Below are 17,561 nucleotides of genomic sequence, written 5' to 3'. Positions count from 1 at the left end.
GTGTTTTACAGGGCGGAGGTTTAGATAGATGAGAGAGGCTTGGTCTGGTTTTGCTTTCAAATTACAGTGAAAACGCTTGGTCACTTTTCACAGGGGTTATCAAGGGTAAAATTTCTCCATTTTTGAAAAGAGGAAAAGGAAAAGGAACAGAAGGGGTATAGAATGGACAAAATTGAAAGATATGCACACGCCACCATCAAGATATGGATGCATGTGACCTACCAACAATACCTCCTGAAAGTTCAATACAAGAACTGAAGCCTGGGAATGAAGACCATCAGACTTCTAGTACCCAGTACAGTCGGTACTGATAATAAGTGAGTAGGTCAGTGAGCCCTCAACAAGGACCCCCAACCCGTTTGGTCGATTCAGCTAGGGCACGACGTATCAATACTTCAATCGTATCAGTCTCCCCTGTATGTTTCGGGCCAAGGTGCAGAACAGAAAAAAGGAGCAGCACAAGTAGAATGGCATGCAAGAATAAGCGAAAATTCTTGTTAGTAGTACTGTTAGCGAGCGGATTAACAACAGCGATCAGAGTAAAACGAAACCCCAATGGAGAGGGGGAGCAATATCTGGTAATTACAATGAGGTGAGTATACAGCTCGAACAGTGTCAAGCCCATGTAAGCTTCGGCCTGTATAATCATTACTTGTACAATAAAGACTGAGCCAAGCAAGGGGAAAGAATACAGATTGATACTTTATGAAAATACAGACATGAAAATAGTTGTACGTAGGAAAGAAAGTCACTCATCATGCAGCAGAAGGGTGCGAGGATGCAGCCCGATCGGCCTCTATCATAGATTTGATGTAGTATTCACCTGCTTTATATGACGACCTGACCATCGGACCAGATGCCACATACCGGAAACCCTGTTCCATTCAAAATAGATGGTTAATTCATCTGTTATACATTCTGATCATATCTTTGATGTGATGAGATGTATCAAATCAGTATACATTCAATGATCTACTTTGCACAATGAAAATTGTCCACACAGAGACTGTCATTCAATAGATATCACCAACACATAAAAAAACAGTAAAAATTATAATTATCTAATCATTTGTTCCCGGAACTTTACTTAAAGCCAAAGCCAAAGCCAATTAATGGAATCATAGTGCAAGACACATAAAAGGCCCCTACCGTAAAGAAAGTGAAAATTTGCATATTCAAATCATCGAGCTTAGTATATTATATTATAAAAATATAGAATGTAAATATTATGGAATCATCACACAAAGAATACCTGCTAAGCTCTGATATCCAGGTTTAGGAATTGGGAGCAACCGGACAATAAGGACTAAAGCTGTCCATGATGGAACATTACCATCATTGGTCTATAGTGTGCAATTGTGAGTATGAAACTAAAATCAAGTCCTTTAATCTTTATTTCAGTAAGACATCACTGCTGACAATAGGGGTTTGCCCTGACTGATATAGGAGTCTTGTAACATCTATTAAACCCCTATTTCAATAGATCAGTGGTCCATAACAAGAACTTGGGCCACTCAATGCATCGTTCTCTGTAAGAATTAGTCATACCTAGAACATTGCAATGCGCATCACAGTACCAATATGAGAGGAGTGGTTCTCTCCTATAGCAAATGGTTATGGCATACTAGTAAGTCAGAAATGAAGACACTAAAGGAAATATCTATCAATGCTGACATAATAATATAAAGAAATTACTGCGCCCCACCGACCATACAGCAATTAATATGGTGCCAATGCAGTTGTCCTAGCCAGCACAGGCATACACATAAAATGTATATGACATGCAAGAAATACTCCCAGCCCCCAAAAAAAGTTTCCCCGAACGACAAGGAATGAGGATAGAACTAATGCTTAGGAGAACTAGTTCTAACACATAACCAGGATATTTAAAAATAATAATAATAAAAATAAAAAGATGAACGCATACCATTTCCATGCCTATCTCTCGATACTTATCAAAAGCCTCAGGAGTGACGTATTCAGACACAGGCATATGGCGCTTTGATGGCCGCATGTATTGACCGAATGTCATCACATCAACGCCAGCTGCTCTCACCTTCTCCATTGTCTTCACAACTTGATCAGGTGTTTCCCCACACCCCAACATTACTGAAGTCTTTGTCAGTGTCCCAGCCGGAGCATACTCTTTAGCCATCATCAAAACATCTAAAGATTGCTTGAAATTTGCGCGATGATCCCTTACTGCACTCTGAAGCTCTTCCACAGTCTCAATATTGTGAGCAAGGACATCTAGTCCTGATGTCGCAACTTTCTTGACACAAACTGAATCCCCTCGAAAATCAGGAACTACAACACACAAAGCCAATGCACATGAAAGATAAATCAGACATTGTAAGTATAGACATAAACGATGTACCAGCTACTCCCTAACAATGTACCTCAATACAGTAACTCATAACAAAAATCAGCTTAGCTAAAGCAAAGTAATTACGAAAGCTAAAACATACTTAAAGCCTCGATCAGCATATTAGGTTTGAGTGTCTTCAACTTGATCACCGTCTCGGCGAAATGTCCACTCCCTTGATCAGCCATATCATCTCTGTCCACGCTAGTAATCACCACGTAATCCAACCCCCACGATGCAATCGCCTCCGCCACATTCGCCGGCTCATTCGGGTCCGCCGGCGGCGGCGTCCTCGAAGTCTTCACGTTACAAAACCTGCACACATTTGAAGCACAACAATCTCCACTCAACATTTCAACCAACAAAATCCAAAGACCTCATCTCTGACACACATTTCGTCGAACACCTCACCTGCAACCGCGCGTGCACGTGTCGCCGAGAATCATGATCGTGGCGGTGGCGGTGCCGGTTTCGCCGCCGGACCAGCACTCGCCGAGGTTGGGACACTTGGCCTCCTCGCAGACGGTGTGGAGCTTCAGCTCCCGGAGCTTCTTCTTAATCTGCGTGTACTTCTCGCCGCCGGGGATCGACTCCTTCATCCATTTCGGCTTCGGCAGCGGCTTCTTCTTCGTCCCGACCTCGACGGAGTACGGATCTTCGCCGCCGACGAATTCGGTGAGGGTGGAGGACTCGGCGGCGAGGCGGGCGCGGAGGCCCGCGAGAGTTGGCGGGAATTGGGAGGACGCGGTGGTTGAGGTCTGGGAGGAGGACGAGAAGGATCGGGTCGTGGACTTCAGGGTTCGGGTTAGGACTGCGAACCGGGTCTGCATCTCTCTCTTTTGTTTGGAGCTGAGTCTGGTGAGAGAGATTGATTCATGTGATGATGATTCTATGGTGAAGAAAAGAAGAAGATGATGAGGGAGGTTGGTCGTTTTGGTTGGTTGGCGCAGACTCTTTTGGATCTTGGATCCACCTCTTTTCGGGCCTATGACCCATCACATCCCTATATTGGGCCTCCAGTCTTTTAATTTCTATCCACCACTTGCAAGTCTGCAACAAATTTTTGGAACCTAGACAAAGATGATATAGTTATAGACTCACTTGTAGTCGTCAATTACCGATTAGCTTGTAACAGGGTAATGATCATTTGAAATTTGATGACGAAACAACTTATGGAGAATAATATACATATTCTTGAAAATGAGACGAGGATATCTTAATTAGGTACCCTGAAGAATAAGGTATATTATATAACCGATTGCGAAAAGGTCTACTAAAATGCGAGTTTCGACTTAATGTCAATTTCGTCCCATACCTTTTTTCGCCCCTTGATAGAAGAAATTGTGACAATGTAGTTGTTAGGTGGGTGTGACCGTTGGGATGAAAAAGACCCATGAATAAATGCACCGTAATATAGTCAGTTAGTCACTAGGTCACACCAATTAGCACAAATCTGGTCCCATGCAACTTAAATTGAAAAGGAGTAGACTTATAGGGATGCATGCGCATTAGCTGGCTACATATAAATGTAACTACATTGTCATGTGCTGAGGTTTGAACGATTAGTGTGAATCTGAAGAACGATTACACCTATTAAGCACGGACACGCGGACAATGGTCTGTATTGCGTGTCCAACACGGACACGGACACGTTCGAAACGCGAACTCAATTTGGACACGGCCCGGACACGCACCAACTCATAATAAAAGTGAAAGTGCTTATGGTGAGAATCGAACCTTGGTCATCAAAGGCATCCAACAATTCTTCAACCATTCTAACATTTTTTGTTATAAGGAGAGAAACTCATGATAAAAATAAGAATGTTTGTGGTGGGATTTGAACCTTGGTCATCTAAAGGATCCAAAAAATCCTCAACCATTCCAACAGATTCAGTTTTTGTTATATTTATGCACACTTTAATATATATATATATATATCTAAATACTTTCAAATTTTTAAATTAATTTTTTAATATATATATATATATTAAAATAAATTTAATTAACGTGTCCACCACGTGTCTATGTCTAAAAAAATTTCTATATGTCGTGTCTACATATCGAATCGTGTCCGTGCTACATATGATTAGACTATTTATTATAAGACTCGTTGGAATCGGTCTATAGTAATGTAATATAAAAGGTGGACGAAGACATTAAGCAGCGGTTATCAATATTATTTGAAAAACCAAACGTGTCGACTGGTGATTGGAAGCAGTGAAGCAGCCACGAATAAGATCCATGTATGAATTAGATTGATACAAAAATTGAGAGCCATTGCGACACTTTAGTCGAGCTGTCTTATTCATTGCTAAAAATATATGTCTTTCTTTTCTTGTCCGAACTAATTGATATAAGTTGGTCTAATTACCATCAACGACCTACTTATCTTTCATAGTTATGTGACTGATGTCACAGCTTATTAAACAATAAATGGAACAAAACGGACGATTGGATATGATAAGGAAAAGCCTCCAATGCTGCATACATCAGTATCATGTTGGAAAATTAATCTGATGCTTACATGTTGTTACTCTAGGGTCTGGGAGGAATATTGTTATCAAGTAAACGTTGTTTAATCTGGTTCCATGAAACTACACTACAATTATGCTTTCCTTTTCTTATTTGGTACAATGGTCAAACATTGAAATAATTTGTGCTTGAATAATTCAAGACGACAAAACAATCGAATAAACACATTCAACTTAAGATCAAGATCGTTGTCATCCAAATCCATAGTAAGTGAGAAGTTCCAGATAAACAGCACTAATTGACCGATCATTACATGCGATATGCAGGTTAAGTATTTTCGTATACTACGTGAATTTGTGATATAAACCAAGAGTTATTAAAAACTGTCATTTTCTTATAAGATCGTATGATTGGTGGGTCGAACGTATCACGTTACGTATATTATTGGTTTTTTATAGGGCTGAGACCGGTACGGGATGGTCTGGGATTGTGCTCATACCGATACCATATCGATTTTATATTTCGGTATCGGTATCGGTACTGAACCAATACCGTTCAATTTCGGCACGGTTCGGTACTTTTTCGGTACCAAACTGATAAGTTCCACAAGACCTACATATGCATCATTCACTACACTAACTATGATCAATTATGAACATAATTCACATAAAAGATACAATTAACACACTTCAAAATTTCACAAAGCTGAAAGATACAAACTGAAAAGCAGTTCCTACGACTACATATACTTCTGCACAAATTGAGAGTTTTACACTATACAAATTCATACTTATGCACAGAGAAAGTAAACACAAAATCCAAACTCTTTTGATTTAAAACGAACACAAAGTCAAACCATTACCCAAAGAAAGTAAAACAAAAAACCCAAACTGCATATATGATTCATACTTTCAGTTAAAAATTCGAGATTGAATTAAGGCTTAGCTTCAGTTTTCCCATCGAGATTTTGAGAGGCTGCGATTGATACTTGATAATGAGAGTGAATGGCGAAGTCAATGATTGAGAGTGAAAGGCGAGGACGCGAAATGAAAGAATAAAGTCGTGAAGTGAATGGAGGCGATGAGTTTTCGATGGAATGAGTTAAGGTATTTGGCTTTTGTGAACCCTAAAACCCCACTAAAAATATGAACTTTTATAGTTTCGATACGGTTCGGTATATTCGGTATCAGATCTAATAGAACAACCCGTACCGATTATATGCATCCGGTATCGGTATTGATTCAGTATCAGAAATTTTTACCGATTCATCTCGTCCCATCGGAATTCGGTACGGGACGAACGATTTTGGTACTATTTTTCCGGTAGCAACTCCCGACCATAGTTTTTTAGATTCATAATACATATACACATATTCATGTGTATACATCTTAGCTTTATACTTTTCTAATTATTTCTTAAATCATGCAACTATAATTTATAAGACAATGGGAAAAGAAAAATATGAAACGGATGAGGGACGGAACTAAACGACGCAACATGTGAAGTTCCCGGTAAACAAGTCGGTGGCTAACTTTGGTATTAGACTCCGTGATTGAATGACAGCTAAACATCGCTAGCCTCACTTTTATGAGATTCTATGATTTTCCTGTCTCATTTTCTTGTTTTTAATGTTATAATTTTGCAAAGAGATAAAAAAGAAATTGCTTTTTCCAAAAGCCGCTTTTTTTTTCCCATATATTCCCACACCCACACGTTTTACTTTACGACTAAGCTCCACCTCAAACGGGGCTTCTGGATTCCCATTAGAATAAGCACTTCGAAATTTGTTTACCTTGTTTTTTCTTAATTTCCTGCGTAATACTATTTGAATTTTACTGATAAATACAAAGCACACAGTTTCCTCTGTCCATTTGTGGGCCTATGATTGGCTGGACACGGAAGCCCATGACATGGCATTCGACACGTCACGTGAAGCCCATAGAAATAAAACTGGCGGCTATTATTGGCACGTACGGTCATTATTGCGACCCAAATAAGGTAAATTCATATCTTGATTTACCGTATTGAACTGTGAATTGTGGGGTTTTCGTTATATGGCAATGGCACACATAAGAGTTAAAAGTCTCACATGCAGAATGTGTCGATTTCGGCTCATGAGTTGTGTGTCCAATACCAGATGTTTTCGGTAGGGATGACAATGGATTGATTGAGAATAAGGAGTATCACACCGTCATCGTACTCAAATTTGTGATTAAATTAAATCAAATAAATTCTGGAAATGACTGCAATATTACGAAGATATGCGAATTTCAAAAGTTATGATTAAGTAAGATTTTATCTTTTAACTACCACAATCTAAGTAAGTAACAAAGACTGTATATCATTAAGATATAAATAATGAACTAAGAAAATTTTATCCATAAATCACCATATAAACTAAAAAATTTCAATACTACTAATATCTATGTATAAATGCGTGTACACTTTTATAGATTTGGTTACAATGAACTGTACTACCAAGAATTAGTGATAACATTAATGTTATAATTATATAACTTTTTATTAAGAAATAAAATCGATAAACTTATGGACAAAAGATATTGTCGCATTCTAAATCAATTATCAAAACTTATCATACAATCTTAAATAATAAGATATCCCGACCATTCATAGACAGAAGATCGATAACAATTAAACCTTCTAAATCAATCCTCATATCTCCCTACTAGTCTCATAACAATCAAATTTTCGTAAAGATATAAGGAAATCCCTTGACTTGTGGATTAGGAAAGATAAACTTTTTGATATTGTTAAACTTTGGGAGAATTATAAGCAAAAATTACCCTATGTCAGAAAGGATAAAGGATAAAACAAGAAGAAGGAAGATAACACGCGCCACATGGGGATGGTGGGCATAGGCTTTCACCTTTTAAGAAGCAAAGATATATGTATGACTTACGCACACAACTGTTCCTTCAGTTGAAGTTCTAGAGCGAGAAAGTGAAACAACAAAGAACAAAGAAGAATCCATAGTTGTGCTGAGAGAGAGAGAGAGAGAGAGAGAGCTTTGAAGCACCTCATCACTTTCTTCTTCCTCCTCACCTGACCCCTCTCTCCTCACCTTTTCCCACATTTTTCCTCTCCACTTTTCTTTTTGCTTCCCAAGGTTAGCAGCAAAACTAATATACTACATCACTAATTCCAATTATGATGCAATAATTTAATACATGCTCTTTGCTCACTTCCATTGAATCTTTGCTTCTAAGTATTTGTTTTAGCTTATTATCTTTTCGACTCATCAATCCACTAAAAGCTCCCTGCATTTTTCATCACTCTTTCTTTGCTTCCATCACTTCAGCATTTACTTGGTTTTAGTATCTCACCCCAAGTCACTGTAATTTTCCGTCTCTGTTATTTTTATGTGTTTATGAGCTGTTGATTTGGTTTTGCTTTCGACAATTGGATTTCAAGTTCGTTCAGCTTGTGGGCATTGATAAGATCAGCGAGGGAGTGTTTGTGTTTTTATATTATTCATTTATTTTTGTTTTTTTTAAAGTTGTTTTTGGATTGGTTTGATTTTCAGATTGGAGTATGGTTTTGTGAATGATTGCTTGGGCTAAAAGGAATTGGGAGTAGAATTGATATGAGATCAATGGGGAGGAGAAGATCTGAATTAAACTACAAGGAGCTCAAGATCTGTGAACAGGGTATGATTGGGTTTGTATTGATTTGCTTGGTGCAAGTTTCGCTTGGAGCTACTAATCTGCAAGATGGTAAGGGTCAACCCAGTTTCATATACTGCCTATTCTTCAGCATTGAGATTTTTATGTTTTTTTTTTCTGTTTCCCAATTTGTAACTAGTTGATAATTTTTGTCAGTTTACTTGCATTTTCTTTTCGTGGTTTCGCGGACTAATGAACATTTGCTATCTGCAATTGCTTTTCAGTTGCTGCGATTAATAGCTTACATGCTGCACTCGGCACGCCTCCTCTTCCTGGGTGGACTTCTGCTGGAGGAGACCCTTGTGGGGAAGCATGGCAAGGGGTTCAATGCAATGATAGCGTGATTACATCAATGTCTGTGAATTGAATTGGCCGTCTTCTTTTAATGATGGATGATTCTGGACTTATTTGTTGGCAGTGATCTAATGAGTCTTGCTTATATATTTTTGTAGAATTCTTAATGCTGCCAATTTGGGAGGAGAATTGGGTGAGAACTTAGGATCGTTCACTTCAATAAAAAGAATGTAAGTTATTCTCTCCTTTCTCCTTCTGATGGGGTGAGTGAGTTTGTTGTTCCGAGTATTTTCATTGGCTGATGTGTAGCTTATCTTGGAAAATAAATGGTACTTTTAGGACACATTTCTGGATTACTGAGCAGCGATAATTTTGATATTTGTATGCAGAGATTTAAGCAACAATCAGATCGGTGGAAGTATACCACCCATTTTACCTGTTACCATGGAAATCTTGTATGTTCTGCCCTCTTTATGAAACTAAATATTTACACTGCATAAATTACATACTAACCTAAGAATTCTGTGATTTATATATCTTACTATTGTGCGCACCTGCTTATGCAAAAGATATGATGGTCTTTACCTTTGGCAGTTTTCTTTCAGCTAATCAGTTCACTGGAAATATCCCCGTTGATTTGGCTTCATTGGTTGAGCTCACTGATATGTAAGTCGTGAGCTTTCTTTCCAGTGTTAATGCCTGGTAGAACGCTCCGTCTGTTGTCTTTCTTTTATGTGAGCCTCACTTTACCTTTTTATCCAATCAGGTCTCTCAACAATAATCACTTAACTGGTGAAATACCAAATGCCTTTGAAACCCTTACAGCATTGATCAATTTGTAGGTTCTTATTCTAAACTCTCCAGAGTTATACTTTCTACGTCTAGATATATTTTTATAATCTACTAGTAGCTGATACGTATCATATTTCAGAGATTTGTCCGGCAACAATATGAGCGGGCAACTGCCACCCTCTCTGAAAGACGCTAAAGCTTTGACCACTCTGTGAGTACTTTGCCTGAGCAAGCCATTGATACTTTGCATATTTTGTCTGGGTAAATGATCTAACAACTCATCTGGCAGACATTTGCAGGACAATCAGCTGTCTGGAACACTTGACGTGTTACAGGATCTTCCCTTGGCCAACCTGTAATCCTCTAGAACAATCAATGTTATTGTCATTTGTAGAATCTTGTAGGATCACTTTGGATTCTTATATCTTTCCCATTATCAATCAGTTCTTCCTTTGTTGTACAGGAACATAGAGAATAACCTATTTTCTGGACCCATTCCTCCAAAGATGCTGAGCATCCCAAACTTTAGGTAATACTCACCGATTGTACAAGTGTACCTTTTGGACCTATTGCTTTCAGTCATTCACACTATGATTGTATACCGAAGCGAATCTAAGTTACGTCTTTTTGTTATATATTGTTGCCAACAGAAGGATAAGCAATTTGATAATTAAAAATCCTTTTAAATGCAGAATTGATGGAAATCCATTAAATTCCTCTATTGCTCCAGTCCCTCCACCCACATCTCCACTGGCTCCGTCACCTCCTTCGACCACACCACCATCTCCTTATGCCTTTTGGGGACCACCTTCTGGAAGAACTCCTCCTAGTAAAACACCACCTGGAACACCACCCACATCTGCTGAAGAAAAGTCTGGAAAAGCAAAGAGTTTTTTTACTACGAAAAGGGTAGTCGGGATATCAGTTGGAGGAGTTTTTGTACTTATTATTTTGGTACTGGTGGTTTTGTTTCTAATGCCAAGAGGTACCAAACGAAGAGGAGAGACTGACAGAATTTCCAAACCGCATCAAATAGGAGCTTATCGGGATAGGGAGAATCCACCCATGGATAATGAGCCCTTGGTCCAACCAATCAATCAATTACAGAAAGGTAAGCAGCTTCTCTCACAATTTGTTCGATTTAATTTAACTATATGCTGTGCTTTCTAGATCATAAATATGCCCTTTGGTAATCTGACTAGCTAATTTTTTTTGATGAACAGCTCCAAAAGAGGCAGTTGTGAAGCCCAAAGAAGATACTGAAATAGAAGCTAGAAGAACATGGGCAATGCCAAAGTCAAATGATGAGCAAGATAGAAATGTCCAAAGAATGAGCGCAGTACCCAAACGGCGAGATAGTCATGTGGTTGATATGAGTCCACCTAATCCCTTTTTGATGCCTCCTCCTCCTCCTCCTCCTCCTCCACCACCGCCCCCTCCTCCACCACCATTTCCTGTTGAGAGGGTCATTGTAAAGCCAATTATGCCAACTGAAGTACATATAGTGAAGCCTTCCGCAAGAAGTCTAAACCTCACTATTTCTGCCAAATCTTTCACCATTGCTTTACTTCAGCAATACACAAACAGCTTTTCTCAGGATAATCTTCTAGGAGCGGGCATGCTGGGAAGTGTCTACAGGGCAGAGCTTCCTGATGGAAAGGTTTCTTTCTTGATTAAAAAATAGTTTTCAATTATTGCTGGCATCTATATCATTGCTGAGTGATTGACTGGAACTTGTCTTAGGTGCTTATTTTCTTACACCTGTGTAGTAGTTTCTTGTTTTCATTGTTATGACTATCTGCTATATGTTATACCAATATGATTGGTCTATTATATAGAAATCATTTAAAATGGGTATATATCTAATATATCATACGTTGATCATGCTTCATGTTACTTCTGTCATAAGGTCTCTGCAATAAAAAATCCATTCTCTCTTCGTATGCATTAAACAAGCTGTAAAGCTTGATAAATAGAGGATTTCATATGAACAATTGGTTTGCACCTTACAGCAAATATATGCTTCATATAGACTGCTCTAAGTTTAAATCTTAAAATTAGAGTTAGTCATTGCTTTGTGCTCTTTTAATTTGTCTTTGTATGCCTTGGCTTTCCAGAACAGCATAACTAGATATTCTTAGGTTATATTGATTCTTGTCTAAGTGATGTAATGTATTTACTTTGTTAAATTCATTTCAATCATCTGTTCCTCTCATGTAATGAAGCAGTTTTCTGGTCACATATGCACGGAAGAGTTCAGAAACTGGTGTTGTTAATCTTTTTGTATTTATTCTTTGTATATGCTTTTGTAGCTACTTGCAGTCAAGAAATTAGACAAGAGAGCTTCCAATCAGCAGAAGGATGAGGAGTTTCTTGAACTTGTAAACAACATTGATAGAATCCGGCATGCTAATGTTGTGGAGCTCATAGGATACTGTGCAGAGCATGGCCAAAGGCTTCTTATCTACGAATATTGCAGTAATGGTTCACTGCATGATACTCTGCACTTGGAGGATGGATTCAAAAAGGAACTCTCGTGGAATTCTCGCATAAGAATGGCGCTTGAAGCTGCAAGAGCTTTGGAGTGAGTCCTAATTTTTTAACCTACTTATCTGCACATATATTTATCATGATCACATTCTGAAAAGAAGATTACGAGTCTGAACCTCTTTTTGTGTGAGAAGGTATTTGCATGAGGTCTGTCAGCCACCTATCGTACACAGGAATTTCAAGTCTAACAACCTTCTCCTTGATGATGACCTTTCTCTTCGCATCTCTGATTGTGGCCTGGCTTCCTTAATATCATCTGGCTCTGTAAGTCAGGTAAGAGATAATTCTGTTAAGATGTATTTACAAAAGTGGAATTCTATTAGCAGCAGCCTGTGTATTCTTGAGTGGTCATTTACAGAGATTAGGTCTCCTTTGACATGATAAGCCCTTTAGATAAATTACGTCATCTGATCTTAGAGCATGCAATTTTCTTCTATTAGACGTCTCTCAAGTTTCTATCTGTGCTTTTCATGCTCACATCTACTACTATATACTACTACTAAACTATTTCATATCTTCAGTTGTCAGGGAATCTGCTATCGGCTTATGGTTATGGAGCTCCAGAATTTGAGTCGGGAATATACACTCAACAGAGTGACGTTTACAGTTTTGGCGTGGTGATGTTAGAATTATTAACAGGCCGAAAACCTCATGACAGGTGAACAAAACACATACTGCAGTCACAATGGCTACTCCTCCCATTCTATATAAAAGCTTAATTTCTTGTTATTAAATATTTTGAAATATAGGACACGGACTCGAGGGGAGCAATTCTTGGTTAGATGGGCCATTCCTCAGCTTCATGACATTGATGCATTATCAAGGATGGTTGATCCCTCTCTAAACAAACAATATCCAACAAAATCCTTATCTCACTTTGCTGATATAATATCTCGATGTGTTCAGGTGAGCAATCTGTAGTACCTCGAGAATTATATATATATATATATATATATATATATATAAATGTTGTCTCAATTTTCTTCAAATGGCACTATTTGGGCTGTAAACATAGCTCACCAAACTCCATGCGGATCATTTGTCTAACATCACATGGTGTTTTACAGTCGGAGCCAGAGTTCAGGCCGCCAATGTCTGAAGTTGTTCAGGACCTTTTGGATATGATACGAAGAGAGCCTCGCGGCAGCGGATCGAGTGAAGACTGACATGTGAAATAAGTCTATTGAATTGGTTATGAAGAGAACAACCATGAGGAGACACTAGTTGTCACTGCCACCATCAACAAGATACATCTCTTGTAAATTAACACCACCAAAGTTCACATCCCTTTGAAGTTCTTACTGCCATCAACTACAGAGCTGCGGATGTGACGGTCAATAGTACGGTGTTCAATCTTATTTGATCATTCGATTATTTATTTGACTCGTGCAATGATGTGTGTGCTGCATAAATGAGCTAACCCAATTATTTGTGACTAAAAATTGTCGATAGTGAAACATTTTTTCCTCCGTTTTGCTTTATGCTTTAGGTGGTTGGTTTACACTTTACACCGATTGAATTACCGAAATATAATGATCTATCCTAGGATTCCTATCACGAATATTATATGCATTACCAAGCACCAAGATCAATCATTATCAGATTCGATCTTCATCAACTTGATCTGCTCCTCTAGGCTACATTTCTGGTTGAATAAACACCCTTCCTGTGCTAAAGCATGTGCAAGAATTGCATTAACGAATCTTTTTGTTAGTCTAATCGAAGCACAATTAGCTGCTTAAAGGTCGGCTATTATCTACCTGAGCCGTTAATCTACGCCATCTTGATGTTGGTGAATTTTGAGTGATTGTGATTTTTCTCAAGAAACGTTATTTGCGCTTTCACAAAGTAAGAGCGGAAAGGTGGAGCGCGAATAGCTCCACATTTTCTCACTCCAAGTTTGTTTACGAAATGAGTATTGTTTCCTAATCGCATCTTAAAATTAGTTACCCTTTATTTTTGGTCGAGTAGATTGGAGTTTCAATAAAATTTAGTCAGTAAATTGTCTGTGTAATATTTTTCCAGTTGACTCATGCATGCATAAGTTGTTATATAAATGAACTACAAAATATTATTCTCTGTTTCACGCGCGTAGTTTGGCTCTCTGAATTGTTCCACTCCTGTCCTCCCAGGAAACCAGAGACCCAGAGATAATTATTCTCGTTCCCAAAAGACTTCTTAGAGATAATCTCTCTCAAATTCTCAAAAACCAGAATAAACCTCTCATTTTCACGTTCAACGATTCCCCAACTCTCTCATTCCCAAGCCAGACCTGCACATACCGGAGGAGCTTGGATCGCGTGGTTCGCTCCCATGAGTAGCTACGATGCTAACCCCTTCGCTGAGGAAGAGGTTAATCCCTTTGCGGTAAGTCACAACGTACACCGGACCTGCATGTACGTTCCTACGTACGTACTATATACTTTCAGCAATATCTGCCTTCAAATCTTCAATGTCTTGAACCGAGTCAATTTGGATCTATCTGATTCCATGAATATATAGTCATTGCATATATAGCTGTTTTCATCTTTAGTTTAGTAGCTTACATTACGAAGAAAACGGCAAGAAACATTAGATTGGATCACAGATGGTTTGTTTTGTGATTGGTCGTGCAGAAGTGGAGATCAGATAAAAGCCGATGAATAGAGAGTGTAGAATTCTTATGTACACTTGTAATAATCTTCCTAATCTTTTCTGCTTATTAAATTTGTGCTACATTTTCAGGATTCTAGAGGTCCAAAGCCCCTTCCTCCCGAACGCTATGATCGTGGTGCAACGGTTGATATACCTCTTGATAATCCATCGGTAGGTTGCATGAATTTGTAAGACGCTGAATCACCGTTTTGGTTTTCATATCTGTTTTTGTCAGCGTACGTAGACTTGTTTTGTAATCGTTTCTGTTATTTCAGAGTCTGAAGGGTAAGGAGAAGGAACTCAGAGCTAGAGAGGCTGAATTGAAGAGGAAGGAGAATGTAATTGCATTTATACCTCAATATTGCTGGTTCTGGTACTTGATACATAATAAATCTCTTATATAGTAACCAGAGTATTATTATTGCAGGAAATAAGGCGTAGAGAAGAAACCATCGCATCAGGTTTATATATCTGTGTTCCTATATATGCTAAAGAGAAGCTAAGATCGAGATCAAAGTCCAATTACAGCATGAGATATAATCCTTTGTTTTGTGTTAGCAGGTGGTGTTATTAGTGATGAGAAAAACTTTCCTGCATTTTGGCCCATAATTCATCATGACATTCCAAACGATATACCAGTTCACCTACAGAAGATCATGTATGTTGGGTTCACTACATATATCAGTAAGTTCATTGCTGGATGCTTTCTTCTATAATAATCGCTCTCTAGCGAGATTCGCTTTATGCAAGTTTATGGCATTTCTCAGGTTTCATCGGGTGTCTGTTGTGGAGCATTATTGCAGTTTCTGTATATTGGTTTTTTGCTGGAGGAGGTATGTCTTGGTGTGTAAACCCTTACCAGTTAGGCAGTTACTATTATAAGATACTGTTGCATAACTTTGTCTAAACTAGTCTACTCTTGTAGTTTGGGGTATAAACAATTGGATTCTGGCTGTTGTCCACTTCATCGTGTGGCCTCCCATAGATTATTTTCTCTGGTATCGCCCTCTTTATCGCGCTATGAGGTACTGACAATTCTTTGTAATGCACCTTGTCTCCACATCACAACACAAATACAATACATGAGACTATGCTTTAAAATGATTATCCTCTTAACTATTCTGCACTCCCAGTCATGGTTGATCGGGGTTTTGGGTTTAGCTTTGGACCAGAAGATGTTAATGGTAAAATGCACTGTCTCAATTCTATGTTATATAACCTAGGTTATTTTTCAGTTTCGTTCGTGTTCAACTACTCAAGCTAAAACAACTTCACCAAATTTTGAATTCCCCAGATTACCATTTATATTAAAAAAAAAAAACACCATCCGAGATCTCTCTCCCTCACTATCTGCTCAAATTAAGGATTCCAAGTAAGTCCAAGCAACATATATCCAGGCGGAGAAGCCAAATGATTTCAAAATACAGAAACATGGACGAAACAAAACATTCAGATTTCAGAGTAGTTGGTAAAATTTGAATTAATCCATTTTTGTTTCTTACATTGTGATTTCTGCCATCTATATTACAGGACCGATAGTGCCCTAAGTTTTGCGCTGTTTTTCTTCTTTTACAGTGTAAGCAAATCGTAGTCACTTGTCATAATATCTGCATTGTCGATCAGATGACAAGGAAATTAGCTTATTATATGCCCCTGGTTTCCTATCTTTGCAGGGCCATATTGTCTATTGCATCTACTCTGCAGCTGCTCCCCCAACGTTTTGGGGCGGGTATTCTATTGCGTGAGTTTTTCTTACGTACTTATATTCATTTTTACTCAAGTTTACTAATGAGTAATGGCTGCTGTCAAAATGGGATCATAGTTGTGCTATTCAACATTATAAATTAAATATCATGCAAATCTCGGACTAAAGTTTCGACCTATATATCCTAAACGTTGATTTTTCTTCTAGTGGTGATGATCATCTATTAGTTCCTGTTATCATCGTCAAGAATTTACAATTATCAACTATGATTATACTCGTAAACAATGTTTTCTCTTTCCACTGAAGCTGTTATTTTTATGGTATTATGTGAACTTACAGTGGTCTTGTGCCTGCCATACTGCTGACTGTGGATGATTTTGTTACCACTTCGGTAGGTTTCGAGCTTTCAACATCCTATATATGTTGTCTTCATATTGTTTCAGTATTCTGGTATTATGTAAAGAACGTAGACGGTTAGTAACAATGACAACTTGGTTTGATCTTGATGAGTTGGTGATGACCTGATGAACACTTTGTAACTCTATATATGTCAGATATTTTACTTCCTGGGAGCTGCGTTGTTTGCTATCGAAGCACTCATGTCCATCTGGGTTCTTAAGGTCACACGATTGACTTACTGCCATTCATCACTGGTTTTTTTTTCCTCGTCTGAGAAACTTATTCATGTTTTCATATTTGCAGCAAGTATACACGTACTTCAGAAGCAGTGGAAAATCTCAAAGTATGAGACGTGATGCTCTAAGGGCAGCAATATGAGAGTGGATGCCTGCTAGCTTGTTGATTTTGTTCTTTTACATATAGGTTGTTTTTTGGTCCGGTGTCTTCTTAATTATATATGTAACAAATTAAAATGAGGACTCTTCGGTCTTCACCAACCGAAGAGTTCTGAATGCATGTATGGTAACTCGTTAGGGTTGTGCAGTCGATCAGATGGGTGATGATGGCTCTTTTAGCCCACCTAGCTATAGACAAGATTGTTTGTACTTAAGTCCTTATATCTTTATGAGTCAAAATGCTTTCATACCCCCACACACTGTAAATCTGT

General features: G+C 38.3%; 3 protein-coding genes across 5 annotated transcripts; 2 read left to right on the top strand and 1 right to left on the bottom strand.

Moving 5' to 3' along the window:
- Nucleotides 1-534: 534 nt before the first annotated feature.
- LOC126800319 (lipoyl synthase, mitochondrial) lies at nucleotides 535-3,261 on the bottom strand. The gene is made up of 4 exons (XM_050527670.1): nucleotides 2,777-3,261; nucleotides 2,469-2,680; nucleotides 1,928-2,307; nucleotides 535-875 (listed from the first exon to the last, which is right to left on the bottom strand). The coding sequence occupies exons 1-4, from the start codon at nucleotides 3,193-3,195 to the stop codon at nucleotides 756-758; spliced, it is 1,131 nt and encodes a 376-aa protein (XP_050383627.1). The 5' UTR covers nucleotides 3,196-3,261; the 3' UTR covers nucleotides 535-755.
- Nucleotides 3,262-7,820: 4,559 nt separating this feature from the next.
- On the top strand, nucleotides 7,821-13,654 carry LOC126800316 (protein STRUBBELIG-RECEPTOR FAMILY 3-like). Of its 3 annotated transcripts, none has more exons than XM_050527665.1 (17): nucleotides 7,821-7,964; nucleotides 8,382-8,571; nucleotides 8,745-8,874; nucleotides 8,973-9,044; nucleotides 9,204-9,269; nucleotides 9,409-9,480; nucleotides 9,581-9,652; nucleotides 9,746-9,817; nucleotides 9,896-9,961; nucleotides 10,070-10,135; nucleotides 10,299-10,717; nucleotides 10,830-11,266; nucleotides 11,919-12,190; nucleotides 12,291-12,429; nucleotides 12,678-12,814; nucleotides 12,906-13,062; nucleotides 13,224-13,654. In XM_050527665.1, the coding sequence occupies exons 2-17, from the start codon at nucleotides 8,442-8,444 to the stop codon at nucleotides 13,320-13,322; spliced, it is 2,406 nt and encodes an 801-aa protein (XP_050383622.1). In that variant the 5' UTR covers nucleotides 7,821-7,964; nucleotides 8,382-8,441; the 3' UTR covers nucleotides 13,323-13,654. The 3 variants fall into 3 exon arrangements, with proteins under 3 accessions (XP_050383622.1, XP_050383621.1, XP_050383624.1); XM_050527664.1 differs by lacking the exon at nucleotides 7,821-7,964 and adding an exon at nucleotides 8,014-8,192; XM_050527667.1 differs by lacking the exons at nucleotides 7,821-7,964; nucleotides 8,382-8,571; nucleotides 8,745-8,874 and having other exon boundaries at nucleotides 9,420-9,480.
- Nucleotides 13,655-14,469: 815 nt separating this feature from the next.
- Nucleotides 14,470-17,506, top strand: LOC126800321 (secretory carrier-associated membrane protein 2-like). The gene is made up of 12 exons (XM_050527673.1): nucleotides 14,470-14,523; nucleotides 14,881-14,961; nucleotides 15,066-15,128; nucleotides 15,218-15,251; nucleotides 15,352-15,474; nucleotides 15,558-15,623; nucleotides 15,716-15,815; nucleotides 16,321-16,366; nucleotides 16,464-16,531; nucleotides 16,835-16,886; nucleotides 17,050-17,115; nucleotides 17,198-17,506. The coding sequence occupies exons 1-12, from the start codon at nucleotides 14,470-14,472 to the stop codon at nucleotides 17,270-17,272; spliced, it is 828 nt and encodes a 275-aa protein (XP_050383630.1). The 3' UTR covers nucleotides 17,273-17,506.
- The last annotated feature ends 55 nt before the right edge of the window (nucleotides 17,507-17,561 follow it).

This window comes from Argentina anserina, chromosome 6 (assembly GCF_933775445.1).
Source record: "Argentina anserina chromosome 6, drPotAnse1.1, whole genome shotgun sequence".
NCBI lineage: Eukaryota > Viridiplantae > Streptophyta > Magnoliopsida > Rosales > Rosaceae > Argentina > Argentina anserina.
This window is presented reverse-complemented; position numbering and strand designations above follow the sequence as displayed.

Excerpts from the sequence above, each read along its gene's own strand:
- LOC126800319 (XM_050527670.1), bottom strand. The coding sequence starts at position 3,195 with ATGCAGACCCGGTTCGCAGTCCTAACCCGAACCCTGAAGTCCACGACC. Across the intron at positions 2,681-2,776 it reads ACGTGCACGCGCGGTTGCAG|GTTTTGTAACGTGAAGACTT; the intron begins GTGAGGTGTTCG and ends AAATGTGTGCAG. Across the intron at positions 2,308-2,468 it reads TATGCTGATCGAGGCTTTAA|TTCCTGATTTTCGAGGGGAT; the intron begins GTATGTTTTAGC and ends TGTGTGTTGTAG.
- LOC126800316 (XM_050527665.1), top strand. The coding sequence starts at position 8,442 with ATGAGATCAATGGGGAGGAGAAGATCTGAATTAAACTACAAGGAGCTC. Across the intron at positions 9,045-9,203 it reads TTCACTTCAATAAAAAGAAT|AGATTTAAGCAACAATCAGA; the intron begins GTAAGTTATTCT and ends ATTTGTATGCAG. Across the intron at positions 10,718-10,829 it reads AATCAATCAATTACAGAAAG|CTCCAAAAGAGGCAGTTGTG; the intron begins GTAAGCAGCTTC and ends TTTGATGAACAG.
- LOC126800321 (XM_050527673.1), top strand. The coding sequence starts at position 14,470 with ATGAGTAGCTACGATGCTAACCCCTTCGCTGAGGAAGAGGTTAATCCC. Across the intron at positions 15,475-15,557 it reads TGGGTTCACTACATATATCA|GTTTCATCGGGTGTCTGTTG; the intron begins GTAAGTTCATTG and ends GGCATTTCTCAG. Across the intron at positions 15,816-16,320 it reads CCTCTTTATCGCGCTATGAG|GACCGATAGTGCCCTAAGTT; the intron begins GTACTGACAATT and ends TCTATATTACAG.